The 20,303-nt window shown below is 39.5% G+C and overlaps 1 protein-coding gene across 1 annotated transcript in view; it reads left to right on the top strand.

Annotated features, from left to right (window-relative positions):
- Positions 1 to 19,896, top strand: part of xpr1a (xenotropic and polytropic retrovirus receptor 1a) — a 111,089-nt gene extending 91,193 nt beyond the window's left edge. The window contains exons 12-15 of the mRNA XM_049485783.1: positions 9,765 to 9,931; positions 10,133 to 10,272; positions 10,819 to 11,040; positions 12,298 to 19,896. Coding sequence (XP_049341740.1) covers positions 9,765 to 9,931; positions 10,133 to 10,272; positions 10,819 to 11,040; positions 12,298 to 12,355 — 587 coding nt within the window. The 3' untranslated portion in view covers positions 12,356 to 19,896. The remainder of the gene's footprint in view (positions 1 to 9,764; positions 9,932 to 10,132; positions 10,273 to 10,818; positions 11,041 to 12,297) is intronic.
- The last annotated feature ends 407 nt before the right edge of the window (positions 19,897 to 20,303 follow it).

The raw sequence follows: 20,303 nt of genomic DNA, 5'->3' as shown, positions 1-20,303 counted from the left end.
AAGACGTTGTTGTCATGTTGATCAGCCAGACCTCTACCTGTAACATCTTTCTCCAGTTTCCATTATTATTTTTTTTACAATACTCATTTTTTCTTCTTTTTTTAAATTTTTATCTTATTTGTTTCCCGTTATGCCATACACTGACATGCCAAAAGTCATGGGACAAGAGCTAGTACACTATGGGTGGTAATACCTTCTATGACGTGACACTGTGGATGGAAGGAATGTTAAACGCGCACAAACAACTTCAGAAATGGAACGTCTAATCCATCTGCCTCCACTATTAGGCATCACTCCAACTCCATAATTCACTTGGGGCTCTATTTTAGCGATCTGTAGCGCACCGGTCAAATGCGTATGGTGCAACTGGATTTAGGTGTGGATAAGGGTGCAAAAAACACACATTAACCAATCATTAATAAAACCAATCATTGTATCACTTGTCATAACCTTTAAGAGGCAGGTAAGCTCTTACTTTGGCATGTTGGTATCTTAACAGTACAGTGCTTTTTTGCGTCTCAATGTGTATGTGTGTGTGTGTGTGTGTGTGTGTGTTTAACGAACGGGGGTGTACGCACTCTGGGCGCACCTATTGGAGTGGACTTTGATGATTAACTGTTGTCTAGGTCCATTTCAGTCAATGGCGAACCTGTGTTTTCCACCAACATTATAGCAAAACACCAGACATTTACCTCAACACACTTCCAGACCACCACACCCATCAGTGTAGATTTATTCCTAATCTCTGATGCTATTTTGATGGCAGGGGCACAACGCATGAAAATAGACTGTTGATGGGGTGTAAGATAGCAATGAGCATCGCAACGCGCCCTGGGCAGGGTGAACAATAGGGCCCCTGGTCTTACAATGAGCATGCTGGCCAGTGTTTTACGTCAGTGTAATTGTTCAGTAATAGTCGTAGTAGTGTTGGACAGTATGTTTTAGTAAAAGCTTGGAAGAGTTTTTGACAGCAGGGGGTGAAAAAGTGTCCCGGAGAGAATAAAAACTACAATTAACTTCCATTCGTCTACATCAGATACTGTCCAACTCTTCACACATTCATCTTTCTCTCTCTCTCTCTCTCTCCCTCGCTCCAGTAATTCACTCTCTGAACTCGTATCTTCTCGGAAACAGAACTTCAGTCTGAATCGATCGGTTCAAAGCGCTGCGCTGAGCCGCTTGATCCATTTCATTATTTATCTACACGCCAGTGCAGAGTCGCTTATTTATTTCCGTTAAATGTCAGCCTTTTAAATCCGAGTCGGACTAAGCGCTGTTCTGCTGGGCTGAATATTTCACTCTAAACAGAGCCTGATCTGCAGCTCGGACAGTTACGCTGGGCTCGGTGTTTGGGTCAGGGTAAAATGTGAGGCTGTTGATTTATTATTCAGTCAGATAGAGCTGAATCTCAGAGTAGGGATACAGACCGGCTCCAGGAGGCCACTGAGTAAAAACATGAAGATTGCTTTTTCACTGCAGGTTCAAATAGTTCTAAGCGCATATGATAACCATTTCTGTGGCTTTTCCACACTGAGCACCTGCAAACCAGGCTGTGTCCGGTTTTCTCAACATGGTTAGCTAACCGTATCTGGGGCCAAAGAATAGTTCAGTGAAAAGGGCTTACAAACTGATGAATCTGCCTATTGGCTATTTAGGCTGGGCTGCCGCCATAGCAATGTTGGATAAGCCCATGCCAGTGTTGGATTCTAACACTATGTCAGCCACGTTGGAGGAGCCCAATCACCAGCATGCTAATGCTGCATTAGAGATGTTGGAGGAGCCCAGTTGCCAGCATGCTAACATCATATTAAAGATGTTGGAGATTGGAGATGTTGGAGAAGCCCAGTCGCCAGAATGCTAAAGCTTCATTAGAGATGTTGGAGGAGCCCAGTCGCTACCATGGTATCGTCATATTAGAGATATTGGTAATTGGAGCCACCAGCATGTTAACGTCATATTAGAGATGTTGGAGGAGCCCAGTCGCCAGCATGCTAACATCAAATTGGAGACCTTGGACAAACCCATTTGCCAGCATGCTAAAGCTTCATTAGAGATGTTAGAGATGTTGGAGATTAGAGATGTTAACGTCAAATTGGGGACATTGGACAAACCCAGTCGCCAGTGTGCTAAAGCTTCATTAGAGATGTTAGCGCTGTTGGAGATTAGAGATGTTGGGCAAGCCCAGATGCCAGCACGCTAATGTCATATTAGAGATGTTGGAGGAACCCAGTCACCAGCATGCTAACCCCACATTAGCAATGTTGGAGAAGCCCAGTCGCCAGCATGCTAACATCAAATTGGAGACATTGGACAAACGCAGTCGCCAGCATGCTAAAGCTTTATTAGAGATGTTAGCGATGTTGGAGGAGCCCAGTCGCCAGAATGCTAAAGCTTCATTAGAGATGTTGAAGGAGCCCAGTCGCTACCATGCTATCGTCATATTAGAGATACTGGTAATGGGAGCCACCAGCATGTTAACGTCATATTAGAGATGTTGGAGGAGCCCAGTCGCCAGAATGCTAACATCAAATTGGAGACATTGGACAAACCCATTTGCCAGTATGCTAAAGCTTCATTAGAGATGTTAGCGATGTTGGACATTAGAGATGTTGGGCAAGCCCTGATGCCAGCATGCTAACATCATATTAGAGATGTTGGAGAAGCCCAGTTGCCAGCATGCTAACGTCAAATTGGAGACATTGGACAAACCCAGTCGCCAGCATGCTAAAGCTTCATTAGAGATGTTAGAGGTGTTGGAGGTTAGAGATGTTGGAGGAGCCCATTCACCAGAATGCTAACATTATATTAGAGATGTTGGAGGCGCCCAGTCACCAGAATGCTAACGTCATATTAAAGATGTTTGAGATTGGAGATGTTGGAGGAGCCCAGTCACCAGAATGGTAAAGCTTCATTAGAGATGTTAGAGATGTTGGAGATTAAAAATGTTGGAGAAGCCCAGATGCCAGAATGCTAACACCACATTAGCAATGTTGGCGAAGCCGAGTCGCCAGAATGCTAACACCACATTAGCAATGTTGGATGAGCCTAGCTGCCAAAATGCTAAGGCAGTGTTACTGATATTGGACGAGCCCATTCGCCAGCATGCTCAAGCTGCAATAGCAGTTAAGCAGTATCAGTCAAAAGTTTGGCCACACCTTCTCATTCAATGTTTTTCTGTATTTCTTCCTTTTATATATTTTCTTTATTGATAACAATTAAGGGGCACATATAGAATCACGTAGTATATAAAAAGTTTTTGTCCTCCACAATCTCCTGATGTAAATCTGATAAACTGAGATGGTGATTTGAGGTGAATTAATTGGGATGAGCTGGAGCTTCACAGCGAGAAGAAAAAGCAGCACCTATTGTTCAGCACCTCCAGGAACTCCTTCCTTCGAGACGCTGATAAAACTGTTCCAAGTGACTCTCCCTCATAAAGACACTGTGATTAAAATACCCAGAGTGTTCAGATCTGTCCTCAAAAATGAATGTGCTACTTAGAAGAATGTAAAGTTTAAAACATATTCTGGTTATTTTAACACTTTTATGGCCTTAAAATGTCTTAAAAATTAAATGTACAATGTTAAAAATTCTAAAAACATGTTAAATGAGAAGAGGTGTGCAAACCTTTACTCCAGAATACACACAGAATTTTATAAATGAGGCACTAGAGGTGGAGCCAGACTCGCCTACTCATTTAAAATTTGTTTAAAAAAGTGGTTTATAAAGAAATAGCAGCATGGCAGTTAAAGCACATTTTATATCCCACTTGTCTTGTTTCGCTTTTTTTATATCAGAACCCATCTGGTCTGATCTATATTTGGGACTGTGTGTAGATTACATTCATGGCTTTTGAGCAGAGTCTCCCTGACTGTAACTCAAATCTCCACTCAGAGCTGCTGAACCTGTCCCATCAATTCTGCTGAATTATTCAATACCGGTCCATTAGCAGCTGAGCAGAACCACGGCCACAGGGCTTTACCTTAAACCTTGGATTAAACACAGGATACACTCCACTGTGTAGGACTGAGATACAATATCAAAATGTCCGAATATATGTGGACACCCCTGCTAATATACTCTAAATTCATATATTTTATGTTGCACCAATTGCTGACACAGATGTGCAAAATGCACCCACACAGCTAGTCTCTGTTGATTACGATAAATTAGAGATAAATTTTTCTGTGGTGTAAGCGCTGGATTTGATAGGGGCTCTTCATCACGTACATATCCGCTGCCCATACTGTGCTGGTTTTGGCCCAGCATCTGGACTGGTTGCACTGGTTTCTGCATAACTAATGAGCCTGAATTCAATTTAGGAACATCTGCTTCACCCCAGCGATGCCAACACACTGCTGCCTGACTACCCGAACCCAAACCCCAAACACCCATCTGTTCAACTGGTGCGGTGTGAAACCAAACAAACTGAATTAAACATTAAATTACAATATAAACAAACAAAAACACACACTTACATACACACACACTGATATTGGCTGTGTGCCCATACTGTTCCTGAATCCATAAGAGACTCTTTGTGGTGTGCGCTGGGCAAAAGCTGATGCAGCTGTTTAATAAGCAGGACGTTATGAAGGTCATTCTGAAGAAGCTGAGGTGCTCCACATATTGTGTATTTAAAAATTATTGTTTATAACCCCTTTCATCCATCTATTTCTCTCTCTCAGCATGATGTTGCCGTATCATACATCTGTATAGGTGTGTATAGGAAAGGTTTTGAAATGGCACCAGTATGTGGACAAGCATTGTCCGGTTGGAATGGCACACCAGAGTGTGCATTCAGAAATGGTAGATTACAAGTTCTGCTTTTGTCTTGGTGGAGAGGGGTCAGTAGATGAAAGAGAGTCAGTAGGTTTAAAGGGGAATGGGTCAGTAGGGGTCAACAAGTAAGTAGTTTTATAGATAAGGGGAATCAGTAGAGGTAAGTTAGTTAGTAGGTTTACAAGGAAAGGGATCAGTAGAAATCAGTAGGCTTAGAGAAAAGTGGGTAAATAAAAGTCAATGAGTACGTAGTTTTAGAGGTGAGGGGGTAAGATGAGATAAGTAAGTCAATGGGTTTAGAGGTGAGGGGGTTAGTAGAGGTAAGTTAGTCAGTATGTTTAGAGGTGGGGTGTCAGTAAAGGTAAATGATTCCATAGGTTTAGAGGTGAGGGGTCAGTAGAGGTAAGTTGGTCAAAAGGTTTAGAGGTGAGGGGGTTAGTAGAGGTAAGGTAGTCAGTACGTTAAGAGGTGGGGGGTCAGTAGAGATTAGTTAGTCAGTTGGTTTAGAGGTGAGGGGGTCAGTAGAGGTAAGTTGGCCAGTAGGTTTAGAGGTGAAGGGGTCAGTAGAGGTAAATGAGTCCGTAGTTTTAGAGGTGAAGGGGTCAGTAGAGGTAAGTTAGTCAGTAGGTTTACAGGAAAAGGGATCAGTAGAAGTCAGTAGGCTTAGAGAAAAGTGGGTAAGTAAAGGTCAATGAGTAAGTAGTTTTAGAGGTGAGGGGGTAAGATGAGATTAGTGAGTCAATAGGTTTAGAGGTGGAGGGTCAGTAGAGGTAAGTTAGTCAGTAGGTTTAGAGGTGAGGGGGGTCAGTAGAGGTAAGTTAGTGAGTACGTTTAAAGGTGAGGGGGTCAGTAGAGGTAAGTCAGTGAGTTTAGAGGTGAGGGGATCCGTAGTGGTAAGTTAGTCAGTAGGTTTAGAGGTGGGGGGGTCAGTAGAGGTAAGTTAGTCAGTAGGTTTAGCGGTGAGGGGTCAGTAGAGGTAAGTTAGTCAGTAGGTTTAGAGGTGAGGGGGTCAGTACAGGTAAGTCAGTAAGTTTAGAGGTGAGGGGATCAGTAGTGTTAAGTTAGTCAGTAAGTTTAGAGGTGAGGGGGTCAGTAGAGGTCAGTTAGTACGTTTAGAGGTGAGGGGGTCAGTAGAGGTTAGTTAGTCAGTATGTTTAGAGGTGAGTGGGTCAGAAGAGGTTAGTTAGTCAGTAGGTTTAGAGGTGAGGGGTAAGTAGGGTTAAGTTAGTCAGTAGGTTTAGAGGTGAGGGGTCAGTAGAGGTAAGTTTTAGAAAAAAGTGGGTAAGTAGAGGGCAGTGACAGTAGGTTTAGAGGAAAGTGGGTAAGTAGATATCAGTGACTTTGTAGGTTTAAAGAAAAGTTCACAGGGAAAGGGGCCAGTAGAACGTGGGTAAGTAGAGGTCAATGAGTACGGAGGTTTAAAGGTGAGGGGGTCAGTAGAGGTAAGTTGGTCAAAAGATTTAGAGGTGAGGGGGTTAGTAGAGGTAAGTTAGTCAGTAGGTTAAGAGGTGGGGGGTCAGTAGAGATTAGTTAGTCAGTAGGTTTAGAGGTGAGGGGGTCAGTAGAGGTTAGTTAGTCAGTACGTTTCGGGGTGAGAGGTTAGTATAGGTAAGTTAGTCAGCAGGATTAGAGGTGAGGGGGTCAGAAGAGGTAAGTTAGTCAGTATGTTTTGGGGTGAGGGGTTAGTAGAGGCAAGTTAGTCAGCAGGTTTAGAGGTGAGGGGGTCAGTACAAAAAAGTCTTTCAGTAGATTTATAGGGAAAGGGGTCAGTAAAAGTGAGTAGGTTTAGAGGAAAGTGGGTAAGTAGAGGTCAGTGACTCTGTAGGTTTAAAGGCAAGAGAGTCAGTGGAGGTAAGTCAGTAGGTTTAGAGGTCAGTGAGTCATTAGGTTTAGAGGTGAGGGGGTCAGATGAGGTAAGTGAGTCAGTAGGTTTACAGGTCAGTAAGTCAGTAGAGCTGTGATAGAGTGATGCATTCAGCTTCCTGTGCACAAAGAGCTGATGATTGAGAGCAGATCTCGTCGATCCAGACGTGAAGATGAAAAGAAGAATAAATGGAGGAACGGTTGGGGCGAGGCAAGGGAGAAATGGAGGGAGAGGAAAAGGCTGGAAATGTTTCTCTCCGGAGAGGCAGGGCTGTAATTGCCTTCCTGCAGAGAGACAGAGGGGCGAGCGACGCTGCAGGAATACAGATGAGGAGCTGGATTTAAACACACAGACCGACGGCAGCAGCGCTGATGGCTTTATCATAGCCCTGTCAGACCACACGATGATGTCACGGCATTTATCTTTCGTGTCTGTTTGGTGATTCTATTTAGGATCATTTTGAACCTTGTTGTCAGTGTGTTTTTTTTTCATTACTGACAGTCTGAAAGGAAGACGTTTGTTTAGTATTTAATAGGTGATTAATTCCTTTTTCTTAAGGCTGTTGACCAGCTATTCTCTTCTCTAGCTCTAACATAATTTTAGCTTTCTTTCTTTTTGTTAGTCCCCTCCTGCTTCATCACCCTCTCCCTGGTCAATATTTGCCTTATAGGTGACCTACCTGTGTAGTCTAAGTCTTGTCTGTCTCTAACTCATTACACTCTGTCTTGTCAGCCTTGAACTCAACAGGCTCTGCCTTACTAATCTCTACCTTGGTAGTAACCTTCCCATTAGTCTTTGTCATCAGTATCTTCCCTGTTAGTCTCCATCAGTATCTAATATTGTAGTCTCTGTCTCAACAGTATCCTCCCTTTTAGTCTCCATTAGTCTCCAGTCTTGTAATCTCTGTACCTCATGAGTCTCTGTCTTAACAGTATCCTCCCTGTTAAGTCTCCATCAGTCTCCAGTCTTGTAGTCTCTGTCTCATCAGAATCATCCCTTTTTGTCTCTATCAATCTCCAGTCTTGTAGTCTCTGTCTCATCAGTATTCTCCCTTTTAGTCTCCATGAATCTCCAGTCTTGTAGTCTCTGTCTCATCAGTATCCTTCCTTTTAGTCTTCATCAATCTCCAGTCTGGTAGTCTCTGTCTCATCAGTATCCTCCCTTTTAGTCTTCATCAATCTCCAGTTTTGTAGTCTCTGTCTCATGAGTCTCTGTCTCAACAGTATCATCTCTTTTAGTCTCCATCAATCTCCAGTTTTGTAGTTTCGGTCTCATGAGTCTCGGCCTCATCAGAATCCTCCCTTTTGGTCTCCATCAGTCTCAAATCTCTTGTAGTCTCTGCTTCAACAGTATACTCCCTTTTAGTCTCCATCAATCTCTAGTCTTATAATCTCTGTCTGAACAGTATCCTCCCTTTTAGTCTCCATCAGTCTCCAGTCTTGTAGATTCTGCCTCATCAGAATCCACACTGTTAGTCTTTATCAGTCTCCAACTTGTTGATCTCATCATGTCAGTCTCCAACATGTTAGTCTCTGCCTCGTCAGCCTCTACTTCATCTCACGTCTGTGACTCATCAGTCTCTTCTTCGTCAGTCACCATCTGCCTCATCAGGCTCTGTCTTGTCATTTGCCACCACGTAAAACTCTGCCTTGTAATTCTCTGTCTCGTCAGCCTCTGACTTAATAGTTTTCGCCTCATCAGACTGTGCCTCATTTATGTCCTTTAAATTTTTTCCTCATTTGTCTCTGCCTTGTTAGTCCTCAATAATCTGTTAGTCTCGATTCTATTTAATCTCAGCCTGTTCTGTTTAGTCCATTTTTTACAGGAGAACTCTTGTGTGAAATGAGTACAAGTGTTAAATAGCCCACCCACATTCTCCCCCAGCATTTCGAAATACTTCGCTTTTAAATCGCTATTATAACAGCATTAACAAGGTTAAAGTATCTCAGCACTTTATTGCTAGAATTCATTGTGTTTCACTACAACCCAAATCCATTTCACACCGGCTTTCTCCTTTAAGTGTCTTCTTTAGTTTTTCCTGATTTTACTCCTGACCTTACAATCAGACGTCTGTGATGTAGGGGCTTTTTATTTACCTCAGAAGTTGAATGTTGAAACTGGGAATGACATTGCACCACAGTTTTAAAAATGTAAAAACATTACAAAATTAAAAAAAATAATTGTACACATTACAAAATCAGTTAGCTAAAGACTTTAGATGTTCCCACCACTGCCTCTACAAATCAGCTAGAGTGTAAATGAACACCACCAGGGTGGAGCCAAAGCAGCAGGGTTTCCGATAAAGTGGCCAGACAGTGCGTTCTGCAGGTTTGTATGAACTGTTCACAGAATAAGATCCTTCCGCGTTTTAGTCAGGAGTGAGATAGATGGGAGATGGTCGCCCTCTAGTGGACAGTTTAGGGGTCTATATAAGATATACCGTTCTAGTCAAGAGTTCCAGCTCCAGTGATGTAGCTCCACCTGTACAGGTGTGTAGAGTCTCATTAGTAGTAATGATGAAATATTTATGGACACTGTAATTATATGTGTAATCATAATTATTTAAATATATTCATCAAGCTCATTTACAGCAACGGTTAATCAAAGTAATATACAGTACCAGTCAAAAGTTGGACACCACTCTTCTCATTCAATGTGTTATCTATCTATCTATCTATCTATCTATCTATCTATCTATCTGTCTGTCTGTCTGTCTGTCTGTCTGTCTGTCTGTCTATGTGGTGTTTGGTCAGGTAAATGTTTAAAAATATGTATATATTTACAGTACCAGTCAAAAGTTTGGACTAACTCTTTCTCAGTCAATATGTTTTCATTCTTTTCATATTTTCTTAATTGTACAATTAATATTGAAGACATTAAAGCTACACAGAAACATGGATATATTTTCTAATAAAAAATAATGAAACAAACCAGAACATGTTTTATACTTCTGATTCCTCTAAGTAGCTAATTTATCTTTAAGGACAGTTCTGCACACTCTTGGTATCTTGAAGGAGTTCCTGAAGATGAACAAAAAGTGCTCCTTTAGTAGATAAGTATATTCACCTTCTCTCTCTCTCTCTCTCTCTCTCTCTCTCTCTCTCTCTCTATCTCTCAGATCAGGATGATGTTGATGCAGAGGCGTTCTTCTACCTGCTGATCCTGTTCTCCACCATCAGCTCTCTCTACACCCTCATCTGGGACCTGAAGATGGACTGGGGTTTATTTGACCGGAACGCAGGAGAACACACCTTCCTCCGCGAGGAGATCGTCTACCCACAGAAAGTATGACACACACATAGACATATACACATGTACACACACACGTTAACCATCAGCTAAAGTCCTCTTTAGAGAACTGGTGTCCCAATACTTTTGTCCACACTCAGGGCATGAACAGCATTAAATAAAAAAACAGCGGTGTGTAAACTTTTGCATGAGATTGAGTGTGTAACTGAGTGTGGTTTTGTGTGCTGTGTCCTGCAGGCATATTATTACTGCGCGATCGTGGAGGACGTGATCCTGCGCTTCGCCTGGACGCTGCAGATCTCTCTCACCACCATGACCAACATCCCCTCCATCGCTGACATACTGGCCACTGTCCTCGCTCCAATGGAGGTCTTCAGGTACATGCACACACACACAAACACACACACACACGGATAAGTATGTAAATGAATACAGGTCTGATTAGACACTGGGTCTTTCCACAAGAGGGTGTAAAACTGCCTCCCCTGCTGCCCTATAAAGAGACTTTTTAAGGCTGCATTTGGGTAGTGTACCTCTTGGTGAGAGATTGTTGACTGCTAGTCGTGCCTCTATAATGCACTTGAATACACTCAGTTGACAGAATTTGAAGGGCGCATCTTTGAACTACAGGGGTCCTAGAGAACAATGATGACTGATTAAAGGGTTCTTCTGAAGGTTCTTTACAGAACCTGATAAATTATAGCTTGCAAACCCTTTATCAGTACTATTTAAAAGCCATTTTGCTTAAAGTGGAGAATAAACTATTCATGAATGTATGTACAATATAATTTTTTACAGGGTGGTTATTTAAAAAGAACTTTACTTTGAAAGTGGGTGTGGTCGTGGAGAAGCAGTACAGGTGTGTAGATGTTACTGACCACAGCTATTCCCTGCGTTCGTGTGTGTGTGTGTGTGTTCTGCAGGCGGTTTGTGTGGAACTTCTTCCGTCTGGAGAACGAGCACCTGAATAACTGTGGTGAGTTCCGTGCGGTGAGAGATATCTCAGTGGCGCCACTGAATGCAGATGACCAGACAGTGCTGGAGCAGATGATGGACCAGGAAGACGGAGTTAAACACCGACAGGGCAAGAAGAGCTGGAAGAGAAGCTACAGCCTGTCCCTGCGCCGCCCACTGCTGTCCTCACAGTACGAACACACACACAAACACATTCACACACATTTATTACATTTACGTGGGGCTTCAAGTGGTCCAGAAGACCCAGGTGTTGTCACTCTAGTTTGGGGTTCGCTGGTTTGAATTTTGGGACAGCCAGATGGGAGTTTGAGAGTACAGTGGGTCATGCTCTCTTTGGGTGGCTAGATGGCGCTCTTTCCAGTCATTACTCCCATTGGGATGCAGGCCAGCACAGACGACTGTTAAGACATGATTTTTAGCCTGATTTTATCCCCAATTTCCAGTTGTTATGAGTCTGTGCTTTTTGGCTCTAGTCTGGAGACTCTGGTGCAATCTGAGCTGGTTGATCTGATTTTTGGTGAAATCTGGTTGTGTAAAATAAACTCTTCACCAACTTGAAAATAAAAATGAACCATAAGGATTTATTGGTAATATTATTTTTTATAAAATAAAATAATATTGTAAAATTAAATCAATAATACGAAACTGTTAAGAAACACCATAGCAGTAAACAATAATATTATTAGGTAGCTATTTACCTGTTGCTAAAAATTGAAGGGTCAAAGATAACCATGCTGACCATGTCTCTCAATGCACCACTTAACCCTACAAAAATATATAAATATAATTTTATTCCTATTTATTTTCAAATTTATTTCCAATTGTTCCCCAATTTACACAGCCAATTAGTCAACTCACAACAATTAGGACTCCCCCCATCACTAGTGATGCCCCAACACACCAGGAGGGTGAAAACTAGCACCTGCCTCCTCCAACACATGTGAAGTCAGCCACCGCCTCTTTTAGAAAAACTGCTGCTGATGCAGCATTGCTGCGTAGCATCAGAGCACAGTGCACTCGGAGGAAAGTGCAGCGACTCGGTTCCGATACATAAGCTCACAGACGCCCTGTGCTTCAGACATCACCCTTTGAAATGATGTTGGGAGAGAGCACCATCTACCCACCCAGAGAGAGCATGGCCAGTTGTGCTCTATCAGGGCTCCGGCAGCCGATGGCAAACTACATAAACAGGATTCGAACCGGTGATCTCCTGATCATATTGTAATCTGCCCAGTCTGTTAATAAACTGCTCCCACTTTAAAAGTCATGTAGTGTATACAAGGTTTTAGCTCATGTATTAAAGGTGGGGATCCGGTAATTGTCCTCACCCTCCTAGTGTCGGGAGCAGCATTTCAGTTCCTATAACCCATCCCTACTGTCCAACTCATAACTGTGTGTGTGTGTGTGTGTGTGTGTGTGTGTTGCAGGTCTAAGAAGGACACCAAGGTGCTGATTGAGGACACAGACGACGAAGCTTTCAGTTAAAGAAACAGATCAATTAAGCATGCTAACGTGGCTAATGCTCAGAATGTAAGGTAGCAGGTATCAGTTAGCATGATGTTGTTAGCATCATACTAACTGCTGCCCATTCACTTTCTTTCACCTACATTTAGCAGCGTTAGCATTTCTTACTGAACTGTTCCTTTAAACCCAGAACAAACGACCCACCTTCCATCCGCATCCTCACAGAGCTGCCTCAGCATCACACCCAACCCCATACACACACACACACACACACACAGACACACACACAGTCCCACACTCTTATTCAAAAATTAGTCACTCATACAGAACAATGAAGGAGCACAATCAGCACTAAGACATATCAATACTGAGGCAAACACTGCACACTAACACACACACACACACACACACACGTATACACAAACATGTACGCACACATACAGTACTTACAGATATTTTTTATTTTATTAACTTTTTAGAATTTTTTTATTTAACTTTTTGGTTTGTATATTGGTTTATAGCTGTTTTATAAAGGATTTATTAACACATAAATATAACAATATGACTGTTTACAAACACATAATAACCAAACTCTACAGGGAAAAGCGTCTTTATGTCAAAACATCGAAAGACTAACCACTGAATAAAGCCTGGACCTCAGCACTGGACTATTCAACAGCTAGCACACAGCAGCTTCACGTCGCGCCACGCTGCATTTTTACTTGAATTCTTTTTTTTTTTTTTATAATTTCTCCTGACTGGGTTTGATATACAGCCCTCCGTGCACTTGCAGGGAAAGTGCGATGGTCTATAAACAGCCCTAAATGTGTGGGATGGAATCTGCATCACATCATCACTGTCGGAATTAAACCATGTATCTCCAAAAAAGCAGCTTCACAAGAGAATGATTTTTTTTGGAGCATTTTTATTGCTCCAAGAATATTAAATGCTCTTAAAATCCATTAAATATAATAAAAAACAAAATTACAAAAATTGAGATACACATTTTTTTCCATCAGTGATGATTGTTTTGCAAAGCTGCTTTTATTTCCGATTGCACATTATTTTAATAGCTTATTATTGTGTTATTACTTTGTTTATTATGTTATGTATGACTGGAGAGAATGTGTCTTATTGTGTTTTTTGTTGTAGCATCTGAGATTAATTTAATTTTTTTATTTTAATCAAACACTTCACTCTGCTCTCTTGGTGGATGCAGAAGTTCTCATAACCTTCACTGGAAAATAGTGCTGCTTTTAGTTTATATTTAGGTTGTACTTAAATAAGATATTACAACACAATAATTAACACAAACACAGGAATTGTGTTGACGTACCATATTTTATTTGTGTTTTTTTTTTTTTTCAGTAAACATTACAGGCCAAACATTTGGAAGCATCCAGATATAGGCACTGATGTGTCCTCCATAATGGTATATATTTTTTAATCACTTTGGATTACATCTGTTGGTCCATTTATCATATTTGATGTCAGATTCATGTTACGTCAAAAATTGTAAAACATAAAAAACTTATTTATTTTTGAGATTTATGAGTAGAGAGGGCAGGCAGGGTCAGTAACAAAATTGCAGCAAATATAAACAACATACAAAACAGGGGCATACACTGTAAATCCAGCAAGGAGATTCAAAAATACAAAAATAGTTGGCAACGAAATAAACAATAGAAAGGTCAAGGCAAAAAAAATGAGAGTTGGAAACAAAAACTAGGTTAGTAACAAAGGCAATAAACAAAGTAAACTTGTTGTAGAAGAGCTAGAAAACAATATTCAGTGCTCTGCAGGGAACAGAGCAAACTGAGGGGTATTTATACTAGACAGGCCAGGTAGAAACAATCAGTAACTGGGGGAGCGGGAACGTCGTAGCGTGCTCAACAGAGTCAGGGAAGTCCGGTGTGATTGCGTGCTGGGAATTGGAGACTTTGAGTAGTTCAGAGTCCAGAGCAGGCAGACTGACAGCGTCAGTACTGACACTGACACTGACAGAGGGCTGTGGCATCACTGGGAAGTGAATTGGCAACCTCCTGATTACATGAACATTGGTATTAACTAATTAAGACATTTAGTCCAACCCTTTTGTAATATGCCAATGAAGACTGGCAGTTATTTTATTAACAGCACAAGTTTTACATTTTAAATTAGTGTTGCTTCCAGATGTTTGGCCTGTAGTGTCTTCAGCAGTGTTTTCAGCTGCTTTTTGTTGCCGTATTCAGCTGCACTTTATGTCCACCGTGAGAAAGGCAGTGATGTGTGAAGTTTCTTTTTAATTTATTTAGTGCCAACAGCTGGAGCAGCAGATTTAAACAGCTTTTGAAGTGATGTTCTGGCCACAAGACTGTTTTCCATCTTTGCAATGCACCAAACCATCATCAGAGCCTGGTTGGTTATTCCTATTTGGAGAAGAATGGACTGGAATTGTGTGGAATATTCCGACAGCAGCAAATCAGAGTGGTGTTTGGCTTCAACTTCTGCACTTCAGACTCCACATAGGGCTAATAACCACTCTGCCACAGGAGGTTAACCTAAGTCTGTGCTTAACTGTAATGTTTATAGGTACTGCAGTTGTGTACTATTGTTTTTGTTTTGTTTTGTTTTTTTGTTTTTATGAAAGAAAGAAATTACATCAACTAACCTGCTGTAGGTATTGAACAAAACACTATTTCATTTTGTCAAGTGATATTTTGGCCAAAATGTATATTTACATATAAAAATAAAAAATGTAAGTTAGCTAGCTCGCTAGGTTACTCCACCAGACCTGTGTGTTGTGTAGTTTAGCACTGGAGCTAGCAGCTTCATATAGGAAACATATAGTTTGGCTATTAGCAATGTGCTAACTGCATGTCTAAATCATCTCACACTCCTCAAACCATGTTGAGGTGTTTAGTAATTTGTGTTAAGCAAGATTTTTTTAACAAGGTTTTTTAACCATGTTTTACTGTGTTTTATAACACATAACATGAAGTAGTGCTAGCTAATATACTTGCAGTACTTCTTTGCTAGCTTAGCTAACTAGCTTAACTACCTAGGCTACCTACATTAGCCTCATAGCTCCAGTGCTAAAACCTAAAGAAAAAAGCTAAAGAATTATAAAACATGCCTAGTTTCTACAGGAAAATGTGATAGGAAGGAAATGTGTAGGTGAACTACTGGGTTAGATTAGATTTAGCTGAACTACTGCTTTAGGGAAAACGGGAAGAATTTCTGTGAGGAGAAAAGGGAATGGTGGTTTGAACATTAGCATTTAGCCTGTCAAAGCTAAGCTGTCTTTAGAGCCAGTGTTTTTGGGAAAGCTTGATAATAATAGGCACTTTTTTGGGGGGATTTACTGGTTCATATGGACACACACATTTACACACACTCATACACTCAAACACACACACAATTAGCACTTTTGGGCAGTGTTAGCTGCTGCATTCCTCTGCTGTGGTTTTCAGGTGTTGTTTTAGCTCTGAAGGAGAGAGCACCGGTCACTGAGGACTGTTTACCAGTGCTGTCATATTTATCAGATTCTACTCTTGTCATAATTCTGTATTTATTGTCTAGGCGGCAAAATATACCTAATAAGCTTTGTGCAGCTGATGCTTTTTATCTTCTGTTGATTTTCCTTTCTCCTGCTGTTGGTAGACATTTGCGAGCACAATCTGTCGCCTTACTACTGACTTTATTCTCATTTCAGTTCTTTTAAGCACTTGGCTAGCAAACATTTACTTCACATTGAGTTCACATCTCTCTCTTTATATAGAAATTAATACTTTCGTTATTACTCTTTACATGACATGCAATAAATTATATCTTAGCAAGTGGAATAGTCATGGTATCCAGCTAATATTTGACATTATGAATATTTGTTTGAGGCAGAGTTACGAGGATGGGTTATAGTCATGATAAGCAGCAGTTATCCCATAACATAATTGCTTTATATTGTGGAAACTCTTATCCACTTTTATCCTCTACAAATCAATGTAAAACCAAAAAATTGATCGCCAAAGCCTAAGGTTATGGTGGCCATTTTTGCAAAGACACCAGGCAGTTTTAAACATTTAAACAGTTAATCGGATCACTGTTAAAAACCTACAAAATTAAATTTGTAGAATTTGGCTCAATCAAGCACAAAAAGGTGCCTCTGCTCTACTCAAGCGTAAGCAGATTATTGGGAATTTATTCATAAACACATACATTCACATTTTTGTGGTGTGCAAGCATAGTATTAACTAAACATGTCTTAAACATCATCATAATAAAATTTCATAATGACAAATATTAGATATTTTACCTATACTCAGTTTACCTCTGCTAGAAGAGACATCAGTCATTTTACAATATCCTAAATACAGTGCCTTGCAGAAGTATTCAAAAATGATCAGAATGATCTGTATTACAAATAAATATTTGATCCATATTTTTCCTGATTGTATTTTTTTATCATAATTTGTTTTACTCAGTCCTCAGAATATGATGAATACTTTTGCACGGTACTGTATATTTGTGTTCAAATTTTTACATACATTTTTTGTGCCTGTTTTTTTTTGGGTGGATCAAACAGCATTCTTTAAAAAATATTGAAACAGAAATATTCCAAGATATGTGAAAATAATGTTAAAAAAGACGTTTGTGTACGTGAGGTGGGTTAGACCGAAGAAACGCTCACTGTCCTCATTCTGAGCTGTGCTGTTAGCGTCTTGTGCCGTTGCTCATTTTGTTCTTCGTACAAATCCCACAGTACAAATGTGTACTAAATATTTACACTGCGTAAATCCTGCTGTAAATTTATTTTAAACTAGAAAAGTAAGCTAAACTTGCTTTCTAATCGATCAGATATTGTCTGTTGAGTCTTTTGGCACATTAATGGATGGCAGGATGCAGATTATTGTTGCATTAGTTTAGCATTCGAAGCTTGACAAACTCTACTTTTGAAGGCCGTTGGATAAAAAAATGATTAAAGATAAGCAGATTTCGCATTTTAATCTGCGACAAAGTTTCAATTTCAAGCACTTTGGAGCTCAGTAAATACTACTGTTTTACACATACATACACACACATGCACAAACATTTAAATTTTATATTTACATAAAAAAGTGGAAAAATACAAAATAAACGTTTAGTTACACATAATACATTATAAGTATGTGTGGCTCCTCAGTGACGCCCCACTGATTGTGTTATTTTGTATTAGTAATGACTACAAATAATGAATACTTTCTATAATTAATTCAATAATTTGATCAGACAGAAAAAAACAGTAACAATGAGAAAGAAGAATAAATCTTTAACCCACTAAATTAAAATTAAAATGCTGTTTTTCCAATATTATGATATTGAATATATTGAATTGAATACTGATTTGGCACAGAATAAAAAAAACATTATTGACCATGTGGTCCTTTAACAGTGGCAACTTTCAGTAAATTTATTGGTATTAAAATAAATATTTTGCCACACACAGTTAAATTCCCCCCCAAAAAAATTATTTATTTATTTATTTATTATTTTAAAAAGTTTATGCATGAAAGTAATGCTTTACCAATTGTATTATTTTATATTATTTTATATAAAACAAAAAAATAATGAATACTTAATTCATTTTTCTTCAGATTTTCTACTATTTATTGGGAAGATGGATTTGTTACCCATTACAATATTAGTGTAAAAAAAATAATTAACACATTAAAAAAATATATATATGGTCAAAACTTTCCTCCAATAAAATTAATTAAATAGAAATTAATAAAAACAACAGCAAACATCAAAAGACACCTGCTGGGCTAAATGTCCATTGGTTGTTCACATATTGGCAGCTTTAAAATGTTGAAAATATTTAATAATATTTTGTGCACGCACACACACACACACACACACACACACACATATATATATATATATATATATATATATATATATATATATATATATATATATATATATATATATACATACACTCACACACACTTCTCTGAGCCCCTGCTTTGTGTTCCTCTCTCTGATTGGAGTTGACCTTTGATCCCAGGCCCATTTGGGCTGTGAGCACAAGCCCGCTATGTTGCGTCTCCACTGGTCCCGCCTGCATGCTTCTTTGATGTTTAACTGTAAATACTTTAATTTATTTTTCATCTGGTGTAAAGGAATGAAGCTTAATTTATTGTACTAATTATTATTATTTAAGTCCATGTTGGGGGGGGTACTTTTATTTTGCTTTAGATGAGCAGTATTAAAGATAAATGGGTCGGATTTGGTGGGTCACTCTCCTGCACTCTATCTCTGTGTTCTGTAGTTGAGCTGTTTATCAGAATAAGACGATGATGTTGTGACTGTGGAACGTGTTTCTGATCACCTGTGACTTTTTCATCGTCATTAGCCACGCCCACTCCAACACCTGACGTATTGATATATACACCCCAGTATCTCATAAAAGAGTTAAATTTTAAATCATATTTTCATTATCAGAGTGTTGAAATCAATCAAGTTGAAATGCCCATACATGTTTATCACACCATGTGTACATGTGTATCACACCATGTGTACATTGTGTCACATGTAATATTATAATGCAGTCTCATAGTTAGATAGATATACTAAAAATAACCACTAGATTTAAAGAGACTGAACTAAGATATCACTAATGTCCTTTCCAGTTGATGTCCTTTTTAAGATAATTATTTGCTACACTTTAATAATGATAGCTTACCAAGTAAAATCATTTAAAATCTTGTGATATTATTCATTATGATATTGCTGTATTAAGATGTTTGAATATTATTCAAAACAATATTAAAGAAATCGGATTATTTATGTTGCAATACTTTGAACACTCTTATAATGAGAAGTATTACATACATTTACTAGTTACTCAAATTCCCCTGTAAGCAAATGCATAAAATATCAAATATTTTTACAAAATAAATACATTAAAATATTTGGGCTACAGTATATTGTGGTACGTCACATGTTGGTTTGGGCGATCAACAGCCAATGAGAATTAGAGTTGGTGAATATTAGACCAACATCCATTCAGTGCCGTGTCGAGTTCAGTGATGAAGTTAACCTTCCCAGCGGAGGGTGATTTTTTTGTACATGAAATTTTTTAAATACCTTCAACAATCCCCCAATAATCCCTGTATCCTGACATGACGCTGTTTTTTATCGTTCCGGAGGAATCGGAGTTATGTGTCGGTTTATCTGCCTGCTAAACCCATGATAATGTTGAAGTGCTCGATACTGTATCTCTGCATCTTTTTCTATCTTCTCGATGTTGTACCTTTTCTTAAATTTCCGACTGTGACGATGTTTGTAGTAAATAGACGACTGTACTTTTGAGTCCTAAGAGAAATCTAAAGTAGAAATTAGATAAACTATAGTGGTTCTGTGTTTGAAAAGATAAACAGAGAAAAACGTCTTACAGTTCCCTCTTTGCGGAGTAGTTTGTAAATGTTGGGTGTACTATTCTCTTCTATGATGGTTGTTCTGATGGTATCATTTGTATTTCTGTACACACTTTGGTGATCCTGTCATTACTTGGTTTTATAAACCACGCTTATTTTTAAATCCTGCATTATGTGTCTGCCTCTTTATTTAACCCTTCACCTGGACCAACATTCATACCACCTGAACCACCAGTTACACCACCTAAACTACCAGTCGCACCATCTGAACCAACAATCGCATCACCTGAACCACCAATCGCCCCACCTGTACCACCAATCGCACCAACTGAAACAAACAATTACACCACCTTAACTACCAATTGTATCACCTGATCAGCCACCAGAAGACACAAGTTATCTGGAAAGGCTTTACACTAGGTGGAACCACTAGTAACGCAACCTCAACCACCGGTCGCTCACCATTTGAACCACCAATTGCACCTTCTTAAGTACATTTTGCATTGCAACTGAAGATATGCAGAGAGCTATATATTTAAATATATGCTACATACTTTAAATATAGTGTATATGTT

The sequence above is a fragment of the Astyanax mexicanus genome, chromosome 12, assembly GCF_023375975.1.
Source record: "Astyanax mexicanus isolate ESR-SI-001 chromosome 12, AstMex3_surface, whole genome shotgun sequence".
NCBI classification, from domain to species: domain Eukaryota; kingdom Metazoa; phylum Chordata; class Actinopteri; order Characiformes; family Acestrorhamphidae; genus Astyanax; species Astyanax mexicanus.
The sequence above is the reverse complement of the archived record's forward strand: the minus strand, read 5'-3'. Positions and strand labels throughout refer to the sequence as shown.